The sequence below is a fragment of the Dermacentor albipictus genome, unplaced genomic scaffold (genome assembly GCF_038994185.2).
Source record: "Dermacentor albipictus isolate Rhodes 1998 colony unplaced genomic scaffold, USDA_Dalb.pri_finalv2 scaffold_13, whole genome shotgun sequence".
NCBI lineage: Eukaryota > Metazoa > Arthropoda > Arachnida > Ixodida > Ixodidae > Dermacentor > Dermacentor albipictus.
This window is the reverse complement of record NW_027225567.1, coordinates 3,539,194-3,553,996: the sequence shown is the minus strand read 5'-3', so window position 1 is coordinate 3,553,996 and position 14,803 is coordinate 3,539,194. Positions and strand designations below refer to the sequence as shown.

The window sequence follows — 14,803 nt, the reverse complement described above, 5'->3', positions numbered from 1 at the left end:
GCTTTTTTTTAAGGCGCTTTCTCTTTGCACTAGCCTTCATGTCGCCTTCTCGTGCCTCGTGCTGGCCGGTACACATTTCGTCGGCCCGGATCGGCCTCTTACCCGCACAGTCTGAGTGATTTACATTTAAATCTACTCTCACTTTGCCTCGACTGGCGGACAGCCCAACCGACTCTGGCACAATGCAGCAGGCTTTACTCGAGTTAGACAACTCGCACTCTTGCGAACTGCCCTCTGCTACATTGCCCAGCTCACGCTGTGCATCGGCACACAGCCCGTCGGTATCGATCGCTGTCTCACGCGCACAGTCCGAATGATTAACAACGGAATCATCCCTATCTAGGCTATCTAGACTGGCGGAGAGCCGCACCGATCCCCGAACAATGCAGTTGTTCTCTCGTGAGCTACGGAGCTCGCCATCCCGAGAACTACTCTCAACTGCATCGTCCAGTTCGCACCTCACTTCTGCACGCAAATCTGGCTCTACATGGGTGCTCACGTCTGTCGGGTCAGCAGTACCCTTTTCTTCGCTAGCAACCTCGCTAACATTACCAGCGACGCACACACGCGGTAACTGTGCCAATTTGTTCGCAGCTGGCCTAGCTGTCTCTACAGTCATCTGTTGGCACAGCACCTCGTCGCTCTCACTGCGGCCTTTAACGGCCTCTGTTGCCACTAAGGCATCGTTAGCGGCTAGCCTTTCCCCTTCACTCATGAATCGGCAGCCAATCTCACAGGCACTACTCTTCTCGTCGGCTTCTGGCGAAAATCTGCTAGATGCTTCCTCATTCTTTCTCTCTGTACTACCTACAGAATTCTCAGACAGCCGTTGTCTCTGTGCCAATAACTGATCACAATACTGTATCTCTTTGATCAGTGCTGCCTTCTCTCTCTCATACTTTTCCTCTCGCTCACGTTCGCGTTCATTCTCACGTCCGTGACGCTCACACCTAAGAGTAAGTTCTTGAAGCTCATGCTTCCGTTCATTCTCGCGTTCTTCACGCTGACGCTCACTCCTAAGCTCACGACGCTCTCGCAAACGTGTCCGACGCACACGCTCCCGTGGCTCCTGTATCACCTCCCAAGCAAGCTCAATGCTTTTGTCATCATTGCCACTATCTTCAATCGCCTTTATGATAGCTGGCGTTTTCATCCGTTCGTCCGCCTCAACTCCCAAATCGTCCCACACCAACAACAAGTCTAACCTCGTCAACCTTCTAAGATTCATGGCAGCTGCCCCGACAGGTGGTTAAAACTGTTTTCCTTAATTAATTTGTGCAAACACACAATGCAACAAACTCCCGATTCCCAGAACTGTCAAAATGAACACACAACATTTGAGTCTGGCGAATCATAAGGAAAAAAACCACGCGCTCACTTACGGTTGCAGCACCCTGCCATCCGGTTCGTTCGTCCGCTGTTCCCGGTTCCTCCGGACGCCCTGGGTCGAAGGCTCGCTCCTTCTTCCCTACTCCCAGTTTCTTCGGACCTCTTTCGACGAAGGCTCTCTTCTTCGCTCTTCCCGGTTCCTTAGGATCTCTCTCGACGAAGGTTTATCCGTAGCGCTGCCACCAGCTGATGCATTCGGAGGCGATCCTACCGCTGCCAACCAGATGTAGGGGTTGGAGGACGGGCTTCGGGATGAAAAACCAAAACTTGAGAGGAATTTATTCTACATTATGTACAAGGAGGTGAGCGTCCAGTAACAGTCGTACAGACATTACGGGCCGGCAGCAACTCGGACGCTGCGGCCCGCGGCAAGAAGTTCGAGAGAGGTGAATCAGGGAATCAGGGCATGTCCCAGAATCCTCAGGTCTCTCTGGAAGGCTTCTTATAAACCCTTCGAGCACTGTAAGTCACGTCATGTTTCACCAATGGGAGAGTCCGCTCCGATGACGCCACTTTCAGCCAATGGTAGGCGCCCGTGTCGCGGTGTCGCACCTGGCGGCTCTCTGCGGTCTTGCCTCGCAGACTGGCAATCCACTTCTTCTAGGCTGGAGAAGGAGGGGGGGCGCTCATGCTTCATTGCACAAGGGCCCACCTGCACCCGGTGGCTCGGCTCCGCAGCGGTAGCAGATGCCTTCTTCAAAGCCGAAGGGGGACGATTGAGCTCCATTGTACGAGGCCCCCTTCTAATCCCGGCGACGCACGAACTTGTTGGCACGTGAACTTGTTGCCTTCAACTTGTTTGCTCGGCCGCTTCTCTGGAATGCACTTTCCTGCTTCTGCATTCCTCAATTAGCTGTGCTGCCATCCGATGTGGTCTGGGGAACTCGAAGTAATCGCAGGAAACAGCTCCATATCTAACACCGGCAACCTCGGAACTTGCTGCTGACGCGATTTTCCTGCAGCGTTTTCCGTTGTCGCAAGACGAAGGAACCCGAACCCATTAAAGATAATAAAAAAAGACGAAGCACAAGTATTAGCCAGACATTCACCATGATCTTAAACTTAAAAAAAAAAAAGAACGGGAGCCGCGGCTTCTGTGCGCTGATAGCGTCAATTAGGATAGTCCCGCTTTCTTGTCCATGTGTGGGCGTTAATTATACAGTCTACTTGAGGTTGCGGTAAAGTTAGTTGATGGTAAATTGGAACGTATTTGAAATATCTCTCATTGTGTTCGGTCATTCGCGTTCTCATCTGTCGCGGGCGCCAATAAATGGCGCGAATCACAGCACTCGCGTAGAATCACCTGATGCGAACCTATGTGACGCGTCTTCTCATTTTCGTTTTTCTTGCATATACAGCACTGAAAAGGCGCTGCGCGTTTACATTAACCGCGTATTTGGATATCTCGCTGCGAGTGCACGTGGTGGCTGTCCATGAAGTAGCACAATACAACGCTCCATCCAGGTGCTCCTAATTAACTCCTGGATGTTGCACCGCCAGCGGACAAAAGGAATTTTTAACAATTGTAATGTTTGGAGTCGGGCATAAAATAGATCGTAGCTGGCCCATGCCGTCGTTCAACTTATCCACGCTGAGGACGTTGTTGAAGGGAAGGACTGCTTCTCATCGAGAACGAAGGATATGGTGTCAGGATTGGGGGCTCAATCCCATCGTCCGTGGTCCTTTGCCAAGATTGGAGTACGGCATGAATTCGGAGGTAGCTGGCCCATGCCGTCGTCCAACTTATTTACGCTGAGATCGTTGATGAAGTGAAGAACTGCTTCTCATCGAGAACGGGGGTTTATTTACAGAAATTAAATCAGTCTAACATGACTGCTTGAGAAAAAGAGTATTAGTCCAACAGGACTGCATGAGAGAAGTGACTCCGTCTAACATGACTGCTCAAGAGAAGTGTGTCCAGCATGCGCACAACCACAGTTTTTATACACTCGATCCGCCGGTCCTACGACGCGGCGACTGTTGGTTTACTCATCACCAACGCGCCGCTGCTCTGCAGAACAGTTTACTGGAGGAAGGCGGCGGATTCCAGCGCAAAGGTCGCTTCTTTGAACGCCTCCCAGCTGCAGCGACGGAGAGGGAGAGGTGCGCGTCGTGTCGCCCTGTCGTAACTGTGTGGCAATCTTGTTTCGCAGCTCGCCATTCTTGACACCGGCTCCAGTTGATGCCGCGGTACGCTGCGCGTTTGTTCGCGTCACCCTAATGGGCTTTGTTCCCGTAGCCAGGAGAAAGGGTTGGGAACCAAGGGAGTGACGCGCCGACGTAAGTGAAATCGTTGTTCAAGGCACGTGCGCCACAACTCTGCAAGCAGGGGCGCCTCCAGCTCAGCTGCAGTTAAAGAGGAGAAAAAGTGTATGAAATAAAAACATTAACAGCATTGAAACCACTAGGTGAGCGGGCAAGTCGCCATATAGTAAGGTCGTCGGTAGCATTTGTCTCTGCATGCTGACCTGTCACGCTGTGCAGAGTGCGGACAACGGGCGGAGCCCCATAGCGTGGCGTGTATACGTAAGCCAATTGGAGATATATCAAAGTTGGAATGTAGGGTAGTTGGTCGTAGGAAAAAAAATATCCGGGGAACAGGATTTTTTATCGAAAATGGAAGGCTGCGGGAAATATTTAGACAGTGGTGCATTCGCCTTCTAAGGTACTTAATGCCGAGAGGGTACGGGAGCGTTCATTTATTCAAGTTTCATGTTGCTAAATTTGTAGATGAAATAAGATTCGTGTTCGCGTTATCCGGTATATAGTGCGAAAATTGCCCTTCAATAATTTAACTTTGATACTGCCAAAACTGTGACTTTTTCACGTAATATTTTCAGAAAGGGGAAGGCCGGGGAATGACTGCACATGTGAACGTTGATTGTTGAACCGAATTCTAAAGGGGGTGTCCGTATACCCTACGTATTGGATCTTGCATGCTCCGCATTCCAAACGATAGACGACATTCGATGAATCCCAGTAGAGTCCACCTTTAATTGGGTACTTGGACTGCCGGCATGGCCGCTCGAGGTACTTTTCGTGTATTCGCGGGGCTTCTTTCATGCTCGGAAAAAACTAATGTAGCACATATTGAGCGACAGAAAGTTGTATCGGGAATTTTTCATGTCGCTCTACAAGTTTCTCATTTTCACTTCTAATCTAACTATAATATTTGAGAAGTTGGTTAATTAACAAGTATTATGTAATTGGGCTGAATGCAAAGAACAGTTTTAGTATTTCCAAGCGACGGCAAACAGTACTGTGGTTCTGTCCAGCTAGGTGGCCTGAGCGTATTTTTGTCTTGGTGGGTGATATTTGGGACACCCTGCTCATGAGCCCACACACACACACACACCAGGTCGCGAAGACGGCAATTCGTGAAAATTGTCTATGGGAAATAGCACAATTCTAGTCCCTGAGCTGGTCCCCTCAAAGAGGCGGACATGACTTGCGCGAGAAATTAAAATGCCTAATTAACAAATTAAGAAAAAGCCACCAATTAAGCTTTTTACCAATGACGTTACAATACTAGAAGAGGTGACTGTTGGGCTAGTTGGTCGTCCATATTTGAAGTAGTAGCTTAGCGCTGTTCGATCTTGAGGACAATCTCAATTGCTGTCCCCCAGATATTTGGACCTTGCCGTTGGGTGTGGGAGTTGGCCGAGGTTGAGGAGGACGTCGGCATGAAAACTTGAGGTTTATTTACATTATTTACAGTGAGAGTACAAAGAAATTAAGTCATAAAGTCATTACGGGCCGGCAGCAGCTGCGGCCCGTAAGAAGCCCGTAGGCAAGAAGCTCGAAAGAGATGAATGAAGGAATGCTCTTTTGCTGCTCCCCGTCTCTGGCTTTTAACCCCTTCGGTGTCTCGAAGTCACGTCACGTTCGGCCAATCGGCGAGCCTGCTCAGGTGACGCCATTTTCGGCCAATGGTAGGCGCCCGTGCGATTGTGTCACACCCGGCGACGAGGGTCGCTCCTTGGGCCCCAATTGACCACTTGCAGAAGTCGGAGCGCCACCTAGCGCGAAAAACAGGAAGCTTGCGCCTCGCCGCTTGGTTGGAAAACACCCCGGCTCCAGCCTTGCTTTGGTACGGCGGCATCGAGTGGCGACGTTGTGTTTGCAGAGCTTCTTTCACGTTTTGTGAAAGCGTCGACGTTCTTTGGTAGTTGCCATATATGACCTGCCTTAAATATGATTGAAGAGGACTTCATTCTCTTGCCGTTTTTGCAAATAGGACGGACAACTTACTTCTCAGAGGGCTGCATAACGAGCGACAATGCGTGGGGTTATCTTCATGCCAACACTTCGTCCGTTTGTCAGGCACACCGCCGATGGGCTTTAAAAAAAAAGAGGGTTAGGTTAAGCACATAAAACTTAACGTAAACACCGTGGACCCTCCACTTGGCCTCATAGGAGCTACGTACACGCCATCCATGAAGTCGGGCATCTACGGGGTTACAGCATAGTTCACAAAAGCCATTGGCGACATTGCCGGAGAGCACTGTGAATGTCTGGCCGGATGTGTGCTTTATGCGTTTCGCATTCCCCGAACTCTTAGTTGTTGCATGGAACAATATATGTACACGTTCTAGCTTGCAAATTTGATATTCATCTCGTGCTGTTTCGCCAAACTGCTGTGTTGCATGATTGTGGTTTACGAAGCCGTATCCCAAATGTCGCATGCGCTATATGTACGCAGTAGGTTATTCAGTCTGTTTTTGCGAGCGCTAAGGCATCAAAGCTTACGCCAACCTATTTTATTATACGTTATATTAGCTTAAATATGGGCAGCGCGTGCGTCCGCAGGCCAGTAAGCTCTCGCTTACTCGCGAATACTCATCAAGGCAGATAGTTTGACGAATTGGTTCGAAGTCATGGTGGAAGAGAGCGCAACACAACTGACATGTACTACGGAAAAAAAGAAGACGTGCGGAGACTCACACTGGCCGCATCTGTTTGCGCCGTTTTACACAAATTGCTTAATCGTACTCGCATATAATCAGGGTCACTCATTGACGAGCGCGAAGGAAAACTGCATTCTTTATATTTTACAGCCTCAGCAAGCCCTGCCAGCACGTCGCTGGCCTTCTGTTCAGCGTTGCAGAACTGGCAGGAGATGACAAGGGAATAGAAGTCGCCTGCATAAGCCACAGATCCTAGAATGCACTGTTAGCTGCCACGGCGTGCCGTCCGGGTTCGACCGCTTCACCGCTGCCGTCCACAAACTTCTCCACATTAACCTTCGCGGGCGGAAATCTGAAGAAATTACTATTTCTATTTCCATAATAATACCTCGTGCAGCCGAAAGCGACTCAGTTGGCCGGCATGTCACGCCCGAGCTGCGCAGTTTGCTTTCCAACCACGGAGATGGCGCTCACGAAGCGCCGCCCCGCGGCCGGTTTTGGCGCATGCGCAGTCGTACTTCTGCAAGTGGTCAATTGTCCGAGGGCTTGCTTCTCTCTGCGGTATTGCCTTCCCGGCTTGCAAGCGCCGTCACAATAGGCGGATGGGGGGCGACGTTTTAGTGCTGCAAAGCAGCTTTGCTCGGGACCTGCGTTACCTGGAACCGTGCCAGGCTCCCGCTACACTTTCGGGAAGAGTCAAGCAGTGAATAGCTCCACCTGCGGCGCACGAGGTGGGGGACGCCAACTCGTTTGCACCTGCCGCGCTTCGGGAACGGGGTAAATGTGCTTTTGTGCTCCTTAATTAGATGTGGCGCAATTCGATGCGGTCTCCTGAACTCCAAGGGGGCTCAGGAAAGGGTCCCCTATCTAACAGCGCTTGTCCTTGTCCGTCTTTCTTGTTTCCGTGGTTTTATTCGCGCTAAGCTACTACTTCAAATACGCTATAATACATATAGCAATCGACAAATTGTAGCTGGTGAGACAGCGCGGCATATCCACTTGAAAATAATTCTGTGACACCATTTTCGAGATATGCGCCATCAAACTTGCAGTAAGGATGCATTGCGAAGCGGTGTGATACGAGCAGTGGTTAACCGTTTGAAGCTTTTGTGTGTGTACGTGTGTGTGTCCCCTGAACGCTTCCTCGCGGTGGGGATCAGCGCGCCGCGCTCTCATGCGTGCATGTTATCTGCATCGTGTTCCACGCAAGTCCTACACGCTCGTTCACACATATTGCGCTACGTTTTCGGTTCGTCTTTCTCTGTTCGTGTTCCTTTTCACATATCTCGCGTATGTATGCGGAGATCTCTTTTTTCTGCACTTAGCGAAGGCGTTGCAGCTGCTAGCCCGTGTTCGCTCCGTCTCTTCGTCGTATGCTTAGGTGGCAGTTCTACACTGATAAGTGTCCGAACTGCAGGCCGTTGATGTAAGAATGAACTGGTTGAGTAGTAGGCACACGTACATTAGTCACACTTACATTGGCTTATTGCTCTCATGATAGCGTCCAATGTTTTTCGTGTGAAACGTTTCGCTGGTCACAGGCGGCGTGCATTTTCATGCGCCAGCCGCGTCCCCAGCTCCTTAGGGTCAAAATGAGGAGCACCATCAGCCATGACAAACTTTCTAAAATCGAAGCCGAAGCAGGTCAGCACAAAATTTTATGCGTGCGTATGACACGTACCCGATATCCTGCTTTTTCATGCCTCTTGAAGTGATGACACAACGACCGCCAACTCATCAATGTCGCCGACGTGATCGCTGCGAGCAGGCATCCTGGAGTTATCGCTTTCGAGAATACCATCACTTACGCATGATTTCGCGTCTTGTCAACGGATGCGTCGGAGGCCATCTGTTGCGCTGCACAAGGTGAGGTTGGCCCAGTGCGCGTCCTGTGGGGAGTCGCGCGAAAGTGATCGTATCCCTGAATGCAACTATTTATTTTCAAGCTGGCAACGCATAAATGGGCCGACTACGCCGAGCGCTGTCAGAGTTGTCGGACGATCCCTCGGCTGTCAACCAGATGTAGGAGTCGTCGTACGATCTCGCCGCTGCCACCATTTGAAGGAGTTGACGGTCGTAGAGAGGAACTCGGTGAACAGGATTTATTTACATTGTTTACATCTTAGACAAGACATACATCGACAGTCTAGCGTGACTCCGAAATGTAGCACGCAAGACGACGCACACAGCAAAACGCTTACGGCCACCCAGCTCACTAGTACATCTCGAGCACGACAACGAGCACACCCTAGCAGCCGACAATCGCATAAGCTCTCCGCTCGACGTCATAGTTCGACGTCATTCAAGATGACCCGCACTTTTGGAGGAGGACGAGGGCTAACATACACGTGCCGCACACACACACTGGTGTAAAGGTCCGGAGCCGATGTCAGAGGGGCTTCGTAGAACTCAGCTCCGTTCCGGGTGGCGCGGCCGGGTGACACATTGTCTGGTGTCTCGAAAAGCTCACGGGGAGGTTCCGCCAATTACCTCCCCTCGAGAACTCCCCTGAGCTCACCCCGCGCCACGTGACTGCCCGTTATCCGCAGTTCTCTGAAGTGCGCCCCGTGCCGGTTGGATTGGAACACGTGCAGCGGGTTGAAATAGCTGGCACGTTGTCACCCCGTACGGCCATTCCGAACAGCGCGCGCCGGCCTCGCTGCCATGTTGGTAGCACGTTTATATTCTGCCAGCTGTCCCGGCGTTCAATTTCGCAAACTTTGGCAGGTTCGGGTTGTCTTGGGATCCCAGCCCACGTGATTTCCTATCAGCACCGGAACCAGTTGGTTGCCATCTGGCTGCCAGCGGGCTGCCAGAACTCCGAAAATCGAAGAGGCCCAGTGTGTGATAATATGCAAAATTTCAGAGAACCAGGCATCTGCGGCATCAAATCCACATAAAGTACGCAGTGTGTTGCTGGTACTGTGATTTATGGTATTAGTTCTGCCTTTTGTTTATCTTCTCGTTGGGATTCACGTTGGCATAGCTGAGATTAAAATGCTTAAGTGCTTGCATTTCCCATGACAGCATTTTGTGATAATTACCGTTTCAGTACATCAAACGTTTGCTCACATGCTTCTTACGAGTGACACCCTGTGTTCTGCTTCTCGTTTCAGGATCAATATGACAAGATATCCCAGCACACTCATCAGGGCCTGCAGTTTCTAGAGAATTTTAGTCAATTCATCAAGGACCGTTCTACAATCGAGACGGACTATGCTGCGCGACTCAGGTGGGTTGGCTTCCCCTCCTCATCTTTATCCTTCTCTGTCTGCCACATCTTGGGGTCTTCGACTCGTTGACATGTCACTTTCCGGTAAATCGCTCGCACACATATGCCGCCCCGCGCCTCTGCGCGTCAGCACTCAAACCCGATTATAACGAACCCGGGTACAATAAATTGCGCTCTACATCAATCACACAAAGACAATCTTAGTAGTAATACAAATAAATCTCCTAAAGTCGTTTCATATTTATTGGACATATGAAACTCCGAGCACTGACAACCTAGCTGCGCCGTAAAATTGGCCGCCTTGGCTTTTTCTTTCTTTTTTTCGTGGACCCTTTCTGAGCAGGATCTTATTACTTACTATTATTGCAACTGAGCGTGCATTGGCAGCACATTTGTACATAACTGGGTAGTTTGCGATACAACCCATGAGCCGATGGGGATGTATATAGATCCTGTCGTTCTACTGCGGTCTTACTTGCTGATTGGAGAGTCCGGTCGCTATAACGAAGTCGCGTCGTCCACGAAGATACAATATTTATATCCGGTATTCGTTATAAGCATACACGCAGACATCGGCAGAAAGAAAAATAATGGGAAAGCAATGCAAATGGGGTGCCCCGCGACGAGACACCAATGGGTCTCCTGGATATTTTGATCTCCCTTCGGCATCTTGCCTGCCGATACGAGACACGGGAACAACGATAAATTACGCACGCGCGCACTGCATCACCGCTGAGGCGCAACCACGCGATCGGCGTTTTCGCGGGCTATTTATGCTTCGGCTTATCGACTGGCGGGTCCGGCCAAGCTCCTGCCACCGACAACCTTTTTCGCACACGGAAGTGACTGCATGTGGATCCGTACCTCGCTTCTACGTCTGACTAGTCCGTGCGTCTTATCTCGCGCTCACCCGCCGTGGTTGCTCAGTGGCTATGGTGTTGGGCTGCTTAGCACGAGGTCACGGGATCGGATCCCGGCCACGGCGGCCGCATTTTGATGGGGGCGAAATGCGAAAACACCCGTGTACTTAGATTTAGGTGCACGTTAAAGAACCCCAGGTGGTCGAAATTTCCGGAGTCCTCCACTTCGGCGTGCCTCATAATCGGAAAGCGGTTTTGGCACGTAAAACCCCATAATTTAATTTTTAATTTTTTTCTCGCGCTCGGTCCCCGATGGTGACGTTTTCTCACCAGCTACTTCGCCGGCCGCTCTTAAGCCGATAGGCCTAACCAGCGCCGTTTCATCGGCAACCGAAGTTGCGGTTTCGGTGCCTAGTCGATATGGCGCTAACTTTGTTCATGGCCACCTTGTATGCGGCAGCGCGTACGGCTCGTGTCCGAAACATCGCTAGGCTTATGCTGCTCAAGGGCACAGAAAGGTGTAGTGGTAGCAATATTATGAGACATTTGTGGTCCTTTTTGCTTAACCGTTTAAAGGGAGACTAAAAAGTCGCCGTGGACTGTTTAAATACCATTCCAGGAACCTCGCAACGCTTGTCTCGTGCCAAGAAAATACTTCGTTTACGATAAAACTGTAACTGAAGGGTGTGACTACCTTTCTTGAAATTCAAATCTCCCGCCACCCAACCGGCGAGTGGTGACGTTGCATACGCCATCACCGCCCTTTGCTGCCGTCGGTGAGTAAAACGTCGCCCGACAGACGGTGGTACCGAGCTAAGACAGAGTGGCGGATTCGCCGATGCAGCGGCTTTTCGGTCAAGTGGCGTCGACCGTTCGGGCATCCCGCGACATCACATGGAAGTTTAATTTTCTGCTACTTACAGTTTACGCGAGTTTCGCGGGCCAGCAAGACCAGCACAGCATACGCGGTCAAGAAAGTATTGAAACGCGAAAGCGTGGGCGGTGCTGAGTCGAGGAGCACGAAACCTTTCGACCACCCGCATCGTTGTCAACGGAAATTTCAATGAGTCCTCTTTTTGTAAACATGAAATGGAACTGGACAAGTAGCATTTTATTTAATCTTATAATACAACATGAGGATGTTTTTTTTTCAACGAGTAGTTGAGTACCAGTGAGAGAATTTAACTCAGGAGTGTTTTCGCCATCGGGCAAGTGCTTGAATGTCCTGGAGGAGTATCTCATCATGTCCTGCATTTACCTCGATTTCTCGATTATTAAGGCTCTGTTCGCAATAATATTGACGCCTTAGAGATTCTCGAGCATTAATCTATCACTTTAGCTTGACTTAGTATTCTCCTTTAGTGTCCCTTTAAATGTCACGCACGAATATACTCGTCTGGCCGCCTGTGTGCACCCCTGGCTGTGCCCAAGATAATTCGCGAGTTTGAAATATGTGTGGATTCATTGCACCATCCACTCGCTTGGTTAAAGGAGTACGAACACAAAAATTTTCGAGCTTGTTTTTCTTTTTTTTCTGCTGTAATAACTAGCTAATGACCCAGTAATCACGGCAGGAAATCTGATTTGCTTCAGAGCGTGACGCGTACTTTTGGAATCTTGTTTGCAGCCACCAGTTAATGTTTCGGTTTCAGAGAGCAACGAGAGGGGACAGGAGGCTTGTAAACACCGCTGGACCCGTGATCGCACAAAATTGTTACGTGCGCGCTGATGCTAGTTAGTCTGCTACGCCTGCATATGCTTTGCGATGGATTGGATATCCTTCTGCGATGTCCTCGCCAACGTTGTCGTGCACCTGCGATGATTTCCTGCAGGTGGGAGTCGCCGACGTATTAGACGTGGCCGACCACTTTCCATTCGATCCCCTACAAAGCAACGACTCGGAAAGTGCGGCCAGCGACAGCTTTCAGTATGTGTACGCACCGCTGCATGTAGTAGGAACCATTCGTCGAGGACGCTTTGTGAATGAAGCACATACCGGAGCAGAACACAAGGCGGGGTAAATAGTCGGCACAGCACCAGACTTGGGGGTGCGTATTGGCCTCGAGCTCCACCACTGGAAAAGCTGGCGCCACCGTCGGCGTGACGTGCTAGGAGGGATCACGTGGACATAGCGGCCGCGTCGTCTGCTTCGGGCGCGCCGAAGCGAGCTGAAAACGAGTTTAAATTCCTTCGTACGCTGTGGTTTTCATTTAGTGGCGAAATTTTCCCGCTTCGAGTGTCTCCTTTACAACGCTTGATAGCACTACAATAGGTAGTGGCTGCCTTTGAAGGCGCGCAGCATGGTAGGCTACTGCTCGGTGCCGCAGGGCTGGACGCACGTAACGGAGGCCGACGTCAGCCTTATTCACACGTAGCCGCAGGACAAGAAGCTGTGTGAAGCTTGGCTCGCGAAACATAAAACCGGCAAACAGTCATCAGCTACAACTCGGGTATGCAGCAAGCACAGACGCGACGAAGATTTCTGCTACGGCGCCCGGTCTGCGATGTTCTGAAAACGCGCACTGAGATGCTCGCCCGAGTCCGCTGCCCGACTAATGTCATGACGGTTTGGTTTATGAACTTGTCGTTACTATAGATACTGGCAAGATCAGTGGAGTGGCAAGGCAGCGGTAAGAAGCACATTTAAAGAAAGCATGGCATATGGTCATGTTTGTGTTATGAATTAATGCACTTGATTACAAAAAAGGAGCAGTGGGAAATCGCACGCTGAGAACGCCGATAAACATAGTGCGACGCAACTCGAGAAATATTATTGAAAGGTCAAAGAATTTAGAAGAGAAAAAAGATTGAATCGTCGCGACCTCACATCACAGTCCCCGTAGGCGTCGAAGTCTCTACAATGAAATTATTTTTGAACAGCTCTGATGGCGCTCACGCATGGTTGCTTGTATACTGTCAAATGCTCATATTCTGCGGCCTAAAGCTCATGGCACAGTGCCAAAACGCGCGCGCGGAGAAAGCGAAACTGCGCGGACAAGCATGCAGGCGCGCAGTCGGTCGCTGCGAATCTGCGCGATCGCTGCATTGAGGCTTCATTCTATTACACTCCATTTAGTTCTAAAAACACTATAAGAACATGTTTCACATAGTTTGCTCTCAGCGTTTACCTACCTTTCACGCAAGAAGCCGGTTCGGGAGACTCCATCGCGGCGACCGCGTGCAGTGGCGTTCACTGTACGTATTTGGTAAAGAGATAGCGGCTGTAAACGATTGTGTGCTTTCAGTTTACCCAAGATTGTTATTTAGACAGTAAGAAACTTCTCTCGTTTCGAAAGTACTTACAGAAATGTTTGGGAGATCTCGCGCGTGGGGTTTTCAGTGAGCCCTGACAGCAAAAGCTATGAGGAGCGCGCCACGTGATCCCTCATACTACGCCAGCGAGGCGTTTCCGATAGAGGGCGACTCCGTAACTCCTCGCCGCCAATAGTCTTGGTGGAAGGTAATCGGACTGCGCGAAGCTCAGCGGGTTTTGTTTTCATCAGGTACGCTCGAAATGAAGCGAGCAAATCTTACTGTTCTTGAACGGGGTCCTTTCTAAGCGTCCAGTGGCGCGCACAAACTCTGTCCACATCTTCCGCTCATCGACGCCCACGGTAGCAAATGAGCCAGCACGGGTTGCTGGTGATCGCTGGGAAACGGTATAGGCCTAGCTCGCTGGCTGTCGGATCCGAGGCTTACGGCCCTTGCGATCCGTCTGCAGCTCGTAATAAAGCACCTATATTCGGTAACACAACCAACGTCTGCACATTCATGTTCTGCACAGGATGTCTACCAACCGGGACAACCGGGAATTCACGCGTATTATAAATAGTCAGGAAGTACTCAAGGAAAATTCTGGGAATTTGTGCTTCTATCAGGGAAAATTAACTAATTTTATTGAAAGGCAACAAAAGCGGCCGCGCTAATGCTGGCTCGAATGACAGAAGAATCATAACGAATGGTCTTTGACGCCGCGTTGGCTGGAGGAGTTGCCAGTGTACAGTAAACGACCTATTTTCCTGACGCCCAATTTTTCAGGCGTGCCCGATAATTCGGATGACTTCGCGGCACCACCACGTACCCATAGTCAATGTATAAAAGCGTCTAAAATTTCAGACCCAAGAACCCTTCGCCGTCTTCTTTTCCGGACTTTTTGCCGTGATCTGGAACGGCATCGATCAAAGCCTCCACCGCCGCCATGTTGATTATCTCGCCGCCTCGAACCGGTGCTCTCGCATGCAAATGCGCTGGTAGCAGTAACCACCACCGCGGCAAAGCCAATATTATAGGAACACTAGCTTGGCCTAGCTGCTTCGATGTTCGCTATTAAGCTTCTTGCCGTTCGGTGCCGTATTTTTCATTGAAAGACTTATCCGTTGTCAGCAATGGCACCGACTCCGCCTTCGTAATCCTCG

At 50.3% G+C, this 14,803-nt stretch overlaps 1 protein-coding gene across 5 annotated transcripts in view; it reads left to right on the top strand.

The window, feature by feature from the left end:
* The window catches only part of Cip4 (formin-binding protein 1-like Cip4), a 318,199-nt gene that overhangs the window by 255,104 nt on the left and 48,292 nt on the right, over positions 1-14,803 (top strand). For all 5 annotated transcript variants that reach the window (XM_065445621.2, XM_065445619.2, XM_065445617.2 and 2 more), the window contains exon 2: positions 9,413-9,528. In XM_065445621.2, coding sequence (XP_065301693.1) covers positions 9,413-9,528 — 116 coding nt within the window. The remainder of the gene's footprint in view (positions 1-9,412; positions 9,529-14,803) is intronic.